The sequence below is a fragment of the Bradysia coprophila genome, assembly GCF_014529535.1.
Source record: "Bradysia coprophila strain Holo2 chromosome X unlocalized genomic scaffold, BU_Bcop_v1 contig_38, whole genome shotgun sequence".
Lineage (NCBI taxonomy): Eukaryota > Metazoa > Arthropoda > Insecta > Diptera > Sciaridae > Bradysia > Bradysia coprophila.
Window position 1 is genome coordinate 633,858 of NW_023503327.1, and position 17,052 is coordinate 650,909.

General features: G+C 37.4%; 2 protein-coding genes across 2 annotated transcripts; one reads left to right on the forward strand and one right to left on the reverse strand.

Annotated features, from left to right (window-relative positions):
- Window positions 1-72: 72 nt before the first annotated feature.
- Window positions 73-1,301, forward strand: LOC119069648 (protein FAM32A-like). Its single transcript, XM_037173771.1, has 3 exons — window positions 73-296; window positions 376-485; window positions 1,118-1,301. The coding sequence occupies exons 1-3, from the start codon at window positions 179-181 to the stop codon at window positions 1,238-1,240; spliced, it is 351 nt and encodes a 116-aa protein (XP_037029666.1). The 5' UTR covers window positions 73-178; the 3' UTR covers window positions 1,241-1,301.
- On the reverse strand, window positions 1,260-13,143 carry LOC119069637 (cytochrome P450 4d1-like). The gene is made up of 10 exons (XM_037173743.1): window positions 12,809-13,143; window positions 8,887-8,993; window positions 7,820-7,910; window positions 7,499-7,751; window positions 5,991-6,300; window positions 5,582-5,766; window positions 5,473-5,528; window positions 5,247-5,408; window positions 1,796-1,812; window positions 1,260-1,567 (listed from the first exon to the last, which is right to left on the reverse strand). The coding sequence occupies exons 1-10, from the start codon at window positions 12,960-12,962 to the stop codon at window positions 1,394-1,396; spliced, it is 1,509 nt and encodes a 502-aa protein (XP_037029638.1). The 5' UTR covers window positions 12,963-13,143; the 3' UTR covers window positions 1,260-1,393.
- Between the last annotated feature and the right edge of the window lie 3,909 nt (window positions 13,144-17,052).

A 17,052-nucleotide genomic window follows, 5' to 3' on the forward strand; every position in this document is an offset into this window, starting at 1 on the left:
GCTCTTACCACACTACCATCTAGTCTTGCGGCTTCGGCTCAGAACTGTCAAAGAAAAATTTTGATTTGTTTAACAGCACTGATTCGATTCTTCGATCTGTCTGTAAACATTCAGAACGTAGTGAAAAAGCAAAGGGTGAAAAAGTGTTGATTCGATTTAAAGACAAAATTTTTTAACCATGGCCGATGAATATGCATTAGTGTCGAGAGGAAAGCTGAAATTGAAGACCGATTCTGAAATCAAGAAGAAAAAATCGAAGAAACACAACAAGAAAGAAAAGGAAAAACTTGAACGAGGTAATGCCATACAGCCGATGGACATGAAACGTTTTTGTTCATTTGTTTGTTTTTAACCCGAGTCTCTTGTTAATTGCAGGTGCCCAAGAGGAGCTTGAATCCATAAAAACCACCGCTGAAGAACATCATTCGCAAACGAGACACTTAACAAAGGCGGAAGTTTCGTACAAAAAAATGCAAGAGAAAATGGTAAGGACATTACTGAACTCTCCTCTTTATCATCTCATGTCACAGTCGTTTTCGATGTATAACGCTCTCGAAGCAAGTTTTTGACAAGCTTGAAGATATTCCCTATTTCAAAATCATTAATGTCTACCGAACGTTTTCGACAGAATGCGAAGCCAGTGTAGTTGTAGTGGGTCATTTATCGCTCTCGAAAGCACAGTATCAAGTTATATAATTTGTCCTCTCTCTCTCTCTCTTACTCTTGAACTTTTAATCTAGATTTATTGACTTAAGCTGCACAGTTCAGAGAGGTAGACAGTTCAAAGTCGAAATTTTTTGTGAAACAAATTACACGGCAGGCTGGAGTCACCTGTGTGTCATCACTGACCAATCCTTTCTATTAAAGTTTAAAAACGCAGCGTCATTTTCCAGGTACAACTGCATCCATGTGCGATTGCATCTGTTTCAATAAATTTTATTTTCTCCGCTACTGCCACTGCTGTACCACAGCAGCTTCTTAAATCCTCTCCTAAAGAGCTCCCATTGTCATAAATTGCTAGGTGAAACTCTGTGAAATTCGGATCAGATTAACTACACCCTCCATAGCATCATAGTCCGAGGAATTTCGGTTATTTATTTGAAAATATTCCTTGCAGCAAGAGAAACGGATAATGGAGAAGGCATCATTGACCCATAAGCAACGTGTCGAAAAATTCAACGAACATTTGGACAGCTTAACAGAACACTTTGACATCCCGAAGGTGTCTTGGACGAAATAATGTTTTGGAACTGCTGCTGTACGCATCATTTGTATATTATTTGAAATTACATCATAAAATCGGTTAAAAATTCCCGCTGTTTTATTCCCCCGTATCGACAGTTTAAAGAAAAATCGAAAAATCAAAATTTTATTCACCGAATCCGCTGGCCATTCATCCATAATTGCGCGGCTGAATGTGGAAGTTCAATGGATTTTTCGCTATTAACACCAATTCGGCGGATAGAATAAGCGGTGCGTTTAACGTATCATCAGCCAGACGAATTTCGAAATTTCGTAGTATTTTCGCAATGACTGACTTCATTTCCAATACTGCAAACTTTTGTCCCTGCAAGAGTTTGATTGGAGGTAAAATAAAATTTGTGACACGTTTCGCCACTCTACAATCATTTACAATCAATCAATCACATTCTCCCTGTACCTCATTACGTTGAACCTTTCTCGCTGTACCTTATTTCGTGTACCCTTTCCGTTGTACCTTCTTCCGGATTCTAAAACATTACAGCACATTCACATACATCCAGTCTCTACACAAATTAATATGGCTAATACGTACGATACAGTTTCTGGGTCCTAGAACGAAAAGAAAAAACAAATTAATTTGATGCATTTACAACAATTAACCATAATTTTCGTAGAACAGCTCCGTACACCGAGAGCCCAATTCACATTGTGAATATCAGTGTCAGCATTCATAGAAGAGGAACTAAATTGGTGTCATTGAAGGTATTGACACCGAATAATCTAATTTAAAAATAAAATTTTGATTGGAAATGCTACCGTGCTACAACTTGTCAGGTACGATAGTCCATTTAATAAAAATGTTGTTTTTAAATCAGATTCTTCATTCGGTGTCAATACCTTCAATTTGACATCTTTTTCGCTTCAAATGGCTTCCAATGTAATCTGACTCAGAAATAATAAATACCAGCAATTACCCAGCAATACCCCAACAATACAACGCTACCAGAATAATAATTATTTTTCTGTTCGTGTCCTTATGCTATCTTAAGGGTGATATCGCCAAATCTTCGAACAACTTTGGGAGAAAGTGTCACGGATTTTATTGAGTTATAGCTCAATAGTAGTTACTACGTTTGGTGAAATTTATTTTGTTGTCGACGATCGAGGTAGTGAAGTAAGGGTCTCACTATACATACCTTGTCTCGGACTTGTGTCACTGCAGCCGCTCAGGTACTTCGGAAAATCACCTATTTTTCATCTAAAGACATTAATATCACCGTCATGGACCTGGTGGTAAGTATACTCAAATTTTGCGTCTCTTCAGGACCTTCAAACGTAGCTAAGCGAGCCATCAGAACAGTCGGAGCGTTTGCTGCGACTGAGCCCGTACAAACCCGTATATCTATTGCGTACGTGACCCTAGTGCGTCTGTCACCCTACTTTGACCGTAAGCCTATTGCGCCGGTTAATGTAGTTAAAGTAAAATTATTATGAAATGTGTACATCTTAAAAATTGCGCATAGCGCAATTACGAAGCCCCGTACGACGTTCCTTTCAAATGAAACAAAAATTTCAAATCGCCCTAAGATTTTAATTTTTTGAGTATAAATACTCATAGGGCCTAGTGTCGGCCTCAGTCCGAGGACCCAAATTTAAAATTTTTTTCAACTACATTCTATTCGGCCTTTGATTACCTTCCAAATGAAACCAAAATTACGAAAAACGAATGAAATTTACTCGAGTTGTATGTAAAATACACATAGGGCCCTAGTAGCGGCTTAGTCCAAGGACCCAAATTTTTTTTTTCAACAACATTCTATTCGGCCTTCGATTACCTTCCAAATGAAACAAAAATTACGAAAAACGAATGAAATTTACTCGAGTTCTATGTAAAATACACATAGGGCCCTAGTAGTGGCCTTAGTCCAAGGACCCAAATTTAATTTTTTTTTCTATTCCAAGGACCCAAATTTTTTTTTTCAACAACATTCTATTCGGCCTTTGATTACCTTCCAAATGAAACAAAAATTTCGAAAAACGAATGAAATTTACTCGAATTCTATGTAAAATACACATAGGGCCCTAGTAGTTGACTTAGTCCAAGGACCCAAATTTAATTTTTTTTCAACAACATTCTATTCGGCCTTTGATTACCTTCCAAATCAAACAAAAATTACGAAAAACGGATGAAATTTACTCGAGTTCTATGTAAAATACACATAGGGCCCTAGTAGTTGACTTAGTCCAAGGACCCACATTTAATTTTTTTTCAACAACATTCTATTCGGCCTTTGATTACCTTCCAAATCAAACAAAAATTACGAAAAACGGATGAAATTTACTCGAATTCTATGTAAAATACACATAGGGCCCTAGTAGTGGCCTTAGTCCAAGGACCCAAATTTAATTTTTTTTCAACAACATTCTATTCGGCCTTTGATTACCTTCCAAATGACACAAAAATTACGAAAAACGAATGAAATTTACTCGAGTTCTATGTAAAATACACATAGGGCCCTAGTAGTGGCCTTAGTCCAAGGACCCAAATTTAATTTTTTTTTCAACAACATTCTATTCAGTGTTCGATTATCTTTCAAATGAAACAAAAATTACGAAAAACGGATTAAATTTACTCGAGTTCTATGTAAAATACACATAGGGCCCTAGTAGCATTTCACTTCTAAGGCCCTAACTCACGGTCCACTCACCCGATTTAAAAAAAACTTTTTTTCCTGGATTGGTATTGACAATACCTATCATTTACATTTCCATTGTTAATTTTGCCATAAATATCACCAAAAGTACTTAAATCACTTAGGTGGCCCTAACTCATGAAGGGCCGACCCGAATATGCCCATCTTCGAACTTAGCCTCACTATTTCGACTATCTTTCAGGAATTTTTTTTTTTTTTGAAATCGGATTTGATTTACTCAAGATATTGACGTGACAGGCGGACAGACGGACAGACAAAATTTTTATTGCGGATTCGTCATCTATGAACACTTTGCCCTTACCGTCTGCTTCGAATTCCATCAATTACACACGGCATCGTAATCCTATAAGCCCCTTTGTACTTCGTACGGGGCTAAAAAGTTTTTTCCCGAAATTGTTTCACTCGAGTAATTGCAAAAAAACGATTTCGGGCCCCTTTTGGCAGACCCTTACTTCACTACCTCGATCGTCGAAAACCAAACGTAGTAACTATGTTTTACTCGCGTCAGTTCAACGAATCGAATGAGCTATAACTCAATAAAATACGTGACCCCTTGTCCCAAAATGTCTGATTTTGTTCGATGTTTTGGTGATATCACTAAGAATAGCTCACCAAACTTTCTATCGATTAGGAAACGCGCGATAAAATCCTCATGTTCTGCTATTCGCATCGATGGAGTCTATTGGACATGGATATGCTAATGCTGTTAGCACGAAAAGGCAAATATCCAAATATCACCACGAGGAACTGGACAAAAATGGGCAAGCTTAGACTGGCAATATGAGCAAGGAAGGGCTTTTTTAACAAATTTTCTGTTTTTTTTTTAAATAAGTGGTGGGTGGGACTAAGCCCTCACTTAAGCCTCGGTTTGGCTTGTTGTGCTATGGTTTATTTCGACTCCACTCAACGCACTTCAAGCAAAAGTGATACTCTAAATAGGGTACTGAAACTTGACATTGCCCCATACACAATTTTACACTGTAAAAAGAGTGGGGATAAAATTTCATACAAAAAGTACTCTATTTGGCAGCTGTCATAAATAGCACTTTTGCTTGAAGTGCGTTGCTCCACTGCAAAACTCATTCAATAAATTGTTGCGGGGAAAAGCGTGATTTTGTAAACCGAGCCGAATACTAGGAGCAACTCACTTCAAGCATGAGTGGTACTCTAAATATAGGGTACTGAATCTTGACAGTGTGTCATAGAGTGTATGACCGTAAAAAACCATTTCATAAAAATAGTTCTCTATTCGGCAGCTGTCGACCATGATCACTTTTGCTTGAGGTGCGTTGCTGGAAGTGATTCTTTAATGCCTATCTCGGTACATACCGGCACTGAATGGTGTATACGAAAAGTGGCTCAATTTTTCCACGTCCAATTCAAATCGTTCCGGTTGAAAATCATCCGGATTCGAATATAATGTACTGTCTCTGCCCATACTAAATAGGTTAATGATCACGTCAGCGTCTTTTGGAATGATAGTACCATCGTCTGTGTACAAAGATAGATTTTTTTAAGCAAGAAAGTGTATTTAAGCGTATGATATATAACATACAGAGCTCAACTTCTTCGGTAATATGTCGTCCGATGAGAGGAACTGATGGATACAATCTAAAATTCAAATGCAACCATCATCCACATATGTACAAAGTGATTTCCCCTACCTGAGTGTTTCCTTGATCACTAGTTCCAAATAATGCAAATCATTCAAATCCTTCATTTCAGTAGGTCTCGTTTTGTCATTGCCGAAAATGTCTCTAATTTCATCGAAACACTTTTGCTGCACTTCCGGTTTCTTCGCAATGTTGTACAGTGAGAAAAGTAAGCAACTGGTGGTTGTATCGTGACCCTGGTATTGAAAGAAATTGAACGAAGAGACTACTGTTCCAGATTTGTTCGTGTAAAGTTAAGATTTGAGTGTTATGGAACGACTTCGAATAGCCACAAAAAATAGGACTGGTTTGGAAGAAACATATAGGGGCAAACAACATTTATAATATCACCATTCCCTCCCGATGCACATATTGGCAAACCATTTTGTCGACCCAAAAAATCAAGTAACTACAATCATACCTCGAACATAAACGTGTCCACTTCCTCTCTGATATCAATATCACTGAGCGGTTTACCATCTATGGTCGAATTCAGCAAAATGTCGATGAATGCTTTTTTCTGCTTTATTCCAACGTCGTTGATACTCTCGACCGAATTGTTGTTGACCAGTCCATCAAGTTTCGATCGACGTTCCTTAATAACATTTTCAGTGAACTGATGTAGGACTTTCAGAATATTACGCTGCATTCGATGTTGCGGCGACAATCCCCATATAACATCGAGTCGCAGCAAAACGTTGAAGAATCGAGTAACCATTGAATTGGCAATGCTAACAAAAAAAAAATCATAAAAAATTGCCTTAACGCTCTTGCATCTGGCGCGTTCTTATAGATTTTTTTTTATTTTGTCGAGTTTGTAGCCTGCGACTAGGGCAAAAATTCCACTAAACATTAGGTGCTGCGAAAATAATTCATTACATGAGAGATCAATTTGTGATACGAGCCGCCGAACTCATACGTGTGTTTTAAGCAACGAGATTTAAAAATGTAATTTTGACAATGGTAGAGTTCGCGAGGTATGTAATGGATTTTATCTGTCTAGAACGATAATCTCGAACTTATCCTTCTAGGGAGTTTTTGTTTATCTCGATATATCTGTTCTCGACAGATAAAATGTGATATGCACCTATTGCCAGACTGTTACTTTGACGTGTAGGCATTAGGGCCCACGCCTTCGGCTAGGGCAATAATGTCCTACACGTCAAAATACCAATCTTGGCAACAGGTGCATAATATATATTATCACATACGCGCGGTGTTCGGATGTCAAAATTACTTACCTAGAAGTTTAATTCAAAAATTACACTTCAGTTCTAAGTTGTTGTCTCGTTTTCGCTTATGTGATAAAATAGAGTACACACTTGTCACTATCAATCTCGGTAAGCCTCGACTTCTTCGTGACACAATATTACATGATTTTGAAACTTAAACCAAGTTCTTTTGTTTTCCTTAGGTGTGTAACAAGCCACTTTCGACCCTAGGGAAAACATATGCAAGTAAAACTAACTTTAAATGAAAAATTCTGACTACCGCGTCGAGTCGGCCCCTTATTTTAAATCTGTTCTTGTGTCCTATTTTGTAATGCGTTGGTTTGTTCCATAGTAAAAACAATTTTTGGCAAGCCAAAAACGAACGAGACATCTACATCCACATAGCCATAACCTCACCGCTTTTATGAACAATTGCTAAACAATAGTACATTTCGTACCTAGGACTAAAAGTCTTTTTTAGCGTGTGAGAAGCTTCCAGACAGAGCCGAAGGCGAGGTCTGGAATCGAATGCGCTAAAAAAGACTTTTAGTTCGTGGTACGAATAGTATTTTTCATATTGGATCGAGGTTCGGGTCAATTCGGGTCCTAGGTATGAAAAATAATTTTTTGGTTATGTCTATCGATGTCGCTTTGACGCATGAACTGTTCAACTTTCGCAGGGGGGCAGGCAACAAAAAACTTTTTTTTTCTATTTTACTCTTTAACTGCGGTGGCATATGCTGAATCGCCAGACTGAGCATTCAGAGACGTTCCCATTGTTGTTTCGCATATGACGTCCAAAGCACACAGTGTGATTAACGGATGAAATTCGATTTTTTCGTTGGGCTCATAGTTCTTTAGCTTATTGACCAAAATACTGCTTTGAGTATCGAAACAGTCCACATACTCTTCAAGTATTGAAAAGTGAAAGGCTGGCGTTAGGATTTTTCTTCGCTGCAGCCACTTTTTACCTTTTGTATAATTGGTTTGTAGTGGCATCATTCATTGTATTAAGATGTAACATTCAAATATGACATACCTTTACTCAATAGAAGGCCCTCTTTCATCCAGTGACTTAGCATATTGTATTCACATGATTTGGTTATGTGTTTGGAGCTGCTTAAAATTGTCTACAAGGGGAAAATAGTGCAATTACGTTCTATTCACCGAGTTGAATGGGAATATTCTAAACGGTTTAATCGACGGAAAACCCACTTTTGAAAATCGAAGGTAACTTTTTGAAACAAATGTTCATCGAAAGCTCAAACTTCAGTATCTAAGCCAACAGGTGGATTTATCACCTCAAAAACTTGTTTATGTCGATTCGCTCATATGAAATATGCATTTACATTGTCTATTCACGTCGCAACGTATCAACTCGTCAAAATAAGAATTTGGAACCTCGGACGCAATGTACTAATATACCTCTCACAACTAAAATGATCTCTACTGTAGAGTCGACAAATTTCCAGCATATAACATGGAAAATGTTTGTTTTTGACAATTATGAATTTTGCGGATCGAGCCGATGGCAAGTGGAGTAATCACACAATAATTTGACGTGAGTATATTTTACTTGGCAATATGGCTTCTTGTGTGTTTACCGACCTCGGCTTCGCATCGGATCAATAAATTTCACACGTGAAGCAAGGAAAAAAATGCACTTTACCTCGCGCTAGAATGTAAATTCAATTCTCTGTCACAAATAGAAAATGTGGAGTTTCTGATTAATTTAACAACATTTTCGAATGCGGGTAGAGGTGTGCGGGCCGATGTTTTTTTGAAGACCGTCCGGCCCGAAGCCCGGTCCGAAATTCATTTTTAAAGCCCGGCCCGAACTGGCCCGACGTATTTATAGCCCGTCCGGCCCAAGCCCGATCGGGCCGGATAAAAAACTCGGACGGGCCGACATTTTCGGGCGGCCCGAAAGCAAATTTCATATAAAAAAGTGCGCGAAACTTTGAAAATCGGGCCAAAAATTTGGTTTTTTAGGTCCGGTCCAAGCTCGGCCCGACAGATTTGAAGCCCGCCCGGCCCAGGCCCGCACATCTCTAATATGCGGGTTCTCCTTCGCGTTAACACATTTTTTCAATCAACTAAAGTTACCTCCGTATATTTCGGATGGCTCATTACTATCATCAATTGTGATCCGGCCCATGCTCGATATAACTTGCCATAATGTTTGTCTAGATAAAGAACCAACTGAAAATTTTCTGAAATTTGAATAGCAATGAATTAGAAACAAAGACCGGACGAGAGTTTACGTTTCACACAAGGTATCGTCGAGCCTTTATCGTCTGACATTTTTTTACGTCCATATATCAACGCACAACTATTTTATTTGTAGATTTAGCGGACTCTATACTGTATGTCCATTAGTATGTTACGTACCTGCGAGGTTCTCACGAGGGGGAAGTTGGTATAATCCCCAGAGTGAGTAATCCCTTAGTCACAAACAGTGATGTGAAGTGCACTTTACCACGTGTTGGAATGTAAAATGTATTCAGATATCCGAGTGGATTTGCGATTATTTTTTCATTTGAAATTTGTAATTCGTACGGGGCAGAATAGAACTTTTTAGAGCTTGCTAGATTTTTGTCTTTAAATATTAGTGGAATGGTCTTTAATTTACGTACATCATTTGTGAAACAATGATCCCCACGACATGTCATTGGCCTGCAAAATACAATTATTGCAGTACAGTCGCGCGTATGGTTCAGTCCAGAAAACTTTTCATTTACTATGGTTACATGAACAAACTTTAATGGCGCTTGTTGAATCATTAGAGTAAAGAGAGAAGCAATTTATCGATTGAAATTTATTGTTTTCTTCGAGCATATATGCGCGTATGAAATGTTTAATTTTTTGAACGAAATGTATAGACCTTGGGGAGAAGATAGCGGATGAGAAATTTATTTAATTAGAGAATCATACCAAAAACATAAACAAAGAATTTGATAAGTATTATCAGTTCAACAGCAAAATGAAATAGACGTCGTTGAACTTGATCAAATTCTTAAATAATTACACTTTTATCAGCGAACAGACTATATGAAAGTTGTGTGTACCATGGATCGATATTAGATTGGTCTTTTTCAATAGAATTTCTATTTCTGTCGCACACAATATCTTGTCAACCTAGGACTTCTCGTAGTTTCTTTTGGCTGTCTCCTTTTACTCAACGATTACTTTCTCTATCACATAATTACTTGTTTAACTGCTTTTTGCGAACGCATTCTCGTCCGCATCACTGATCTCGCTCCGCTCGGATGGAAAACTTAAAACTAGTGCCACAAAAATCTACGTTGTGCAGCACAGTGCAGAATGTTCTAATAAACATCTAGAAAACGGATAAAAACGGAATTCTACATTTGTCGTTATGAGCAACCCTTAGAGTAATTATACCTAGAGGGGTATTTCGTACGATAAAATGTGGTCCCGACATCAGTTGGTATAAGATTCACATTTCGTACAATTTTACGTAGATCTTTTCACCAACTCATGTAGACTTTGAAAATTTTGATAGTTGTCAGTTTTGTATTTTCCAAATCGCGTAGAGAAGGCGGACTCTTCGAACATTCACTATATTTTTAGTCATTACTCTCGTGGATCTACTCACACCAAGCGGTGCGTATACTCTACCTGTAGGTCTTTCCAAGGCCGACGTTCGTACAACATTACAACAATTAAAAATAATTTTACTATGCTGGTGCATGTAATAAGGCTATTACATGTATAGGCAATAGCTTTTACATCACTCGCATAGTAAAACGTTATACTACACACGGGAAATAAAGTGATATCTCGTATCATGATGAGTAAAAGTACCTCGGGCTACCGCCCTCGGATACTTTTTCTCATCTGGATACGAGATATCACTTTACTTCCCTTGCATAGTAATGTACTATTTTATTGAGTTATTGTCGAAAAACTGTTTTCAGTACCCTCTGACATGTCTTCACTTTTGAACGCTTTTCACAGAAAACATTTTTTTTTAGAAAAAATGAAAGATACGTATTTTCTAGAATTGAAAGACGAATCCAACGAGCTATCACTCATCACGCTTGTTCCTCAAGTTAAAAAAATCACCTGAAGATTTGGCGATATCACTCTTAATTATTAAATATGGTGAAAATGTAATTCATTACGGGATGCCAAAGTAAAGGAGTCAAGGGCAATGCCTGTTTATTTTTTCGGAAATTTTAAGTGTATAATAAACGAGCCGTCAGAACAGTCGGAGCGTTTGCTGCGACTGAGCCCCGTACAAACCCGTACATCTATTGCGTCGCCCTACTCTTACCGTAAGCCTACTGCGCCCGTAAACGTCGGTAAAGTAAAATTCTTATGAAATGTGTACGTCTTAAAAATTGCGCATAGCGCAATTACGAAGCCCCGTACGACGTTCCTTTCAAATGTAACACAAATTTCGAATTGACCTAAAATTAAGTAAGTATCATTTTCACCGATTTATATTGATTTTACAAAAATCCAAAATGGCGGCCGACGGCCATTTTGTTAGGAGGTGGAAAGTAGTACGGCTGCTTTACATTCGTTAGTACCTTTCAAACAAAAAATTGAAATTCGGTCAAAGTTTACTCGAGATATTAACAAAAAACACCACCTTCACTGTACGGCCGAGTAGCCACATATAAGCTCACTCCAAGAGACCTAGCTCACGCTCCGGTGAATCGAATTTCATAAACTTTTTTTCCCCTGATTGGAACGGTCAATACCTATCTAATAAAGCAAAATCCATTTAAATACGTTCAAATTTGGCCAACCTACAAGCAAAAACGGCTTGCCGCCCTGTACCTAGTTCACACCAAGGGGTCTAACTCACGAGTCGGTCATCCAATTTTCATAAACTTTTTTTTTGTCGATCGGTATTGTAAATACCTTTCATTTGACGTATCACTTACAAGTGTAGTGCTTAAATGTCTGGAGATATCGTCGAAAAACAGTTAGGCACTTATTGGGCCCCAGCTCCGGAAGGGTCGACCCAAAATCGCTCATCTTCGAACTTAGCCTCACTATTTTGACTATCTTTCAGGGAAAAAAAAATTTTGAAATCGGATTTGATTTACTCAAGATACGTGACAGACGGACAGACACAATTTTTATTGTGGATTCGTTATCTATGAACATAGGCAAACACTTTGCCCTTACCGTCTGCTTCGAACTCCATCAATTACACACGGCATCGTAATCCTATAAGCCCCTTCGTGCTTCGTACGGGGCTAAAAATTGCTCGAGTTGCATCTGTTTGTTGATTTGAAATTTTCCTTCAAATGTGACTTAAGCCCGATATTGGCTGGAGACAATTGTCCAATTAACTGAACAAACATCTAATTTGCTGCATAAAACAACACGGGTCAATTTCTATTTTTTTTGTTGTGTCTGTTGATATCAGTTCATATCGTGGTATGAGAAAGGTTCTCAAATAAAAATAAAAGAATCCTTCTAGTAGGCACATTCAAATTTTTTGCGCTAATTTGCCCACCAATTTAGTAGGGAAAAACTCACACTATCAAACATTACGTATTTCATGTCGGGACCACAAATTTTACGTAGTTCTGTTCGTCATTTCCTCTCTAGGTATAATTACTACAAGAGTGAGACACGCCGACTTGAGAATTTCATTTTTATTAGTGTGTAGAGCTGTCGCGACTTCGTTGCCTGCTTTGACCTCAGCTAGAGTTTTGAGTCCAGAACTCGCCTCCGGCTCGTGCTGTATACCTCTCATGCGCTAAACACCACTTAGCGTTAGGAAACGTTTTATTTTCCGTTAATCACCTTTGGACAATTTTTTAACAATCGATAAGCATGTCGTCGAACACAAAATTGTCAATACATTTTCACGCAACACAGAATAACTAGATGGTTTTTGTACTTCAAGAGAAGTTAACACACAAAAAAAAAATGATTCTTGTATCGTGAATTATTAGCTTCAGCCTCAAATACGAAACGTGTACCCTGAATATGAGTACGAGATCACAAGAAAGTGTCGCATTCACTTACTGTTACATACCTTCTGGCGTTTTATTTAATGCCAACATTCCATTTCCAATCACCGGTAACGCTATTGGTCCGTTGATAAACCAAGACAAATAGATTGCCCGTATTCGGTCGGCCGAGAATATCAGCAGTATGATTATAAGAAATAAAATGATAAAAAAAGACATTTTTCTTGTTAGCGAAGCACTGCTTTAAACGTAAGCACGTCCGATGTATTACTGACTAACTACAAAGTTTTAGTTGCAACAATATGTATAGTGATTGACTCAATGGTTTGAAATGCTGATAACGGAAGAAAACTCGGTGTTAAAGTGAACGAGAGCAATGTTATCGTAGGGTTAGAGTCATTCATTCACCATCTACCTTTTACTTTAATACGTTTTCTCTACACATAATCGACCTTCACCGAATTTAAATCGAAAAAATACACATTTGGTCTTCACCACGGCAGAGTAAAGTAAACCTCGGTCAAATTGACTGCTCTTGCCTTGTTAACTTTACACTACAGTGTCTTTACATATTTTAAATGTTCTGTTTTGATCCGTATGGACCAGTACCTGTCTCGAACACGCACCGAATCATTTATATCGGATTGCATTTTCCGTTTCGCTTTTTATTAGGTGGAAGTGGTTTAAGTTCTGGCTTCGGGCTTTGACTATGGCAGGGCCGGACGGCCTCTATTCAGATTCTTGATTATTTTTTATTTAAATTTTTAAGAAACTCGAATCCCCGCTCACCTCTACTTTATTCCAAATAATCGACGTAGATTATTTTGATAATGAAACAATCAGAACACTGACATGAACAAGATACCACCTACACTTACAAACATTTCGGCAGATAACAATTCAACAGAAGCAACGATTCAAAACTAATTTGTTGATTAAGGTTTAAAATGCAAGAGCTTGTTCACTAATTACTGACTAATCAGTCTTCATACAGCAGTTGGGAAAAGGATTAATTTATTCGATAGAGGAAAAACATTTTGAATATGGTGAAGCTTGTAAAACGTAAGAATCTCCAATAAAAGTCGTTAATCCGAAATACAGTTTCGTATTTAATTCCCTTTTCAACTGCCTCAGTCGCATGACCCGTGGTTTCTTGTCCTCTCAAACAAACATCAGTTCCTGTGGCTGCAGCTAATATTCTAACGCTGACGAGATGTTCCATCGAGTCAGAAATCATTCAAGCTTCACTATGTTCACGAAACATCGTTCATTCGTACTCACATAATTGCCATTGTAATATAGAGACTTTTGTCTAAGGTTTTTGATGTTATAATTTACCAACAGACTAGAGTCAAGTGATTAGAATACAAGTTCTGAAATGTACCCTGATATTGGTCATGTACTTTGGAATAATAAGTTGGCGCATAGGTGGATCCTGAGCCCACAATATTAACCTTTCCAGGGTAGTTCTCTCACCAATTTTTCTGTAATATCAAAGTGAACTTAAGGAACGAAAATATAATTTGTTTCGAGAATTAAGCTCTGAATCGGAACGCAAATCATCCATAAAAGTCACACAATCTTTATAAGTTATCGACACTTTAAACATTTTAAATTTTTATTGGCATCAACGAGTCAACCATATCAGGTTAGCTTCTAGGAGCTTTCAGTCCTAGAAGTTACTTCCTGCCCCATAAAAAATATGTAAAATGTTCGAGGTTAAGCTAATGATCCTAGTGAAGATTGTACGACTTTCCGTACCTTTGGATTTGTTTACAAAGACAAGTCCGCTCTGCGACAATAAAAACCTATTAATAGTCCTTATCAGAAATTCATATTAACAAAACTAATTTAGAAAAAATTCAGGTCAAATTCAGGTTTCAGGTCATTTCAGGTCATGATTTTAATTGACCTGACCTGAAATTTTCAGGTTGACTGGACCCGATAGTAAGTCTTAATCCATAATTAATCGGTATTTTAAACACCTCTGTCAAACGTTAAATTTCCACATTTTTTAGGTATGATGTAATAGTTATGTGGATCACAAGGGACGAAAGTAAAGAAAATCAACCGTGTTAATCGCACAGGTTGCATTTCTTTACTTTCGTCCCTTGTGATCCAAATAACCTTTTATCACGAGAACTACGAAAATTGTAATTGAGTTGAGGCACATAAACTCGAAGAAATGCGTTATCGTATGTTGAATTAAACATAAATAAGCTGTCATTTACGGTATAAATTCAAGTGCAAGTTAAGCGTAAACATAAAGAAACCGTGAAAGTGCTGTGAAATGTTTACGAAAAAACATAACCAAAGCCCGACCTCGGACAATATAAACATGATTAAGATAACACAATCAGACTATGAAAAACTAGTGCAAAATAGTCAAATTGCAGAAAAATTATATGATCAAAACGATGACCTAAAAAAGAGGTGAGAGTCTTAAACAAATTGACAAGTGCTATAAATGCTGACCTAAAAAAACAATTGGAAATGTTTGGTGAAAAAATCGCTGCATTGGAAATCTCTTCCAAAAACGGGCAACCAAGAAGACAAAAATATCGTTGAATACACAACGGATGAGGACGAATTAGATAAGGAAAATGATCCTAAAAACATCCGACGTCAATCTAGCAAAAGAAAACGGAAGTCACCCAAAATACCAATGGAAATTGATTTAACAAATGCAGAGAAAACTCAAAAAGAAAAATCCGTAAAAAATTTGAAACCACGTCTACCACCGCCAATCAACGTAAGTAACGTTAAGAACTTCGCTACGTTCAGTCAAAAAATTATTGCTTAGTGCTAGCTCAGCCAAATTTAAAGGTACATCAGCAAATGACATAAAAATAATCGTAGAAAACGAAGATGAGTGCAGAAAAATTAAAAAAGTTCTAGAAGAACAAGCGACAAATGATGGAGATTTAGCTGGCATTGTGTACCACACATAGTTAAAAAGCGAAAGAAGTTTCAGGGTAGTTATTAGAGGTCTACCCCCCGCCTGCGATGAAGAAGATGTTACCACAGAGTTAAAAAATTTGGGTTACGACGTCATCAGGACCACAAACATAATCAAAAAAATTAAAAACGATGAAGGAAAAATTATCTGTATTAAATTCACATTGTTTATGGTAGATATCGATTATAATCAAAGGCATAGATTGGTAGATAATATCACTGGAATCAGGCAAACATCTTAAAAATATTGAGTTTAGACGAGATAAAAAGTTATAATAAAGGAGATTAAATGTTGCGCTTTGCAGCCTTTTTGTTCGCTTTTAATAAAGAAAAGGAAAGATTAAATGTTATTCAACTGTTCCTTGAGCGCAAAGATACTTTCGTACGACATAACTTTCATGAAACAAATTTTTTAGGCACATGTTTAGGCACAACTGCGAATTGTCAATATTGATTCTATTTGCAGTCAACTATAATATCGCAGTTTGTAATGGACAGTAACAATCTGTAATGTTACCTATTGTAAAAGGGATCAACAGTATGTTAACGTTTGTAAAAGGGATCAACACTATGTAATGTCACAGTTTGAAAAAGGTGGCAATAGTCTGCAATGTGACAGTTTGTAAAAGGGTTCAACAATCTGTAGTGTTAACGTTTGTAATAGGTAGTCACACTCTGTAATATCACAGTTCGTAAACGGGATCAGCAGTCTGTAATGTCACAGTTTGTAAAAAAGATCAACACTCTGTAATGTTACACTTTGTAAATAGGAGGAACCAGACTGGAGAGCCGCCAAATTTCAGGCCCAAAACGACCCGAAGCCCGGCGCCGGAGATTTTGGTCGGCTAATTGCAGCTAGCCGCCGTAAGCCGCCGCCAGAGGTTTAAGTCGGCTAACTCGGCGGCTCGTGCATATTTTATCCATAAAAGACAAAAAGATGACACAAACCAACAAAATTAAATAAATTTTTTGGGACACTACCGTTACTTGAGAATACACCCGTACTTTTAATGTCCCTTGCGATGCCTATCTTTAAGATATTTTCTACTTTGATTTTCGTATTTTTTTTATTTTTTCTTCAAAACGACATTCCAAGCCAATTGAGAAATTTAAGAAAATTTTCAAGAATTTGTAGAAAATCTTGTCTATGGACATGGTCATTTGTTTGTGAAAATCCCAAATTTTATGAAAATCGTAACAGATGTGAAATTTCATGAAAAGCGCAAAAATTCGTTAAAAACGCGAAAACTTGTGAACAGAGCGAAAATTCGTAAAAAGCTAGAAAATTCGTAAAAAATCGCAAAAATTCGTGAAAATTACAAAAATTTGACATCCAGCCGCCGCCAGCCGA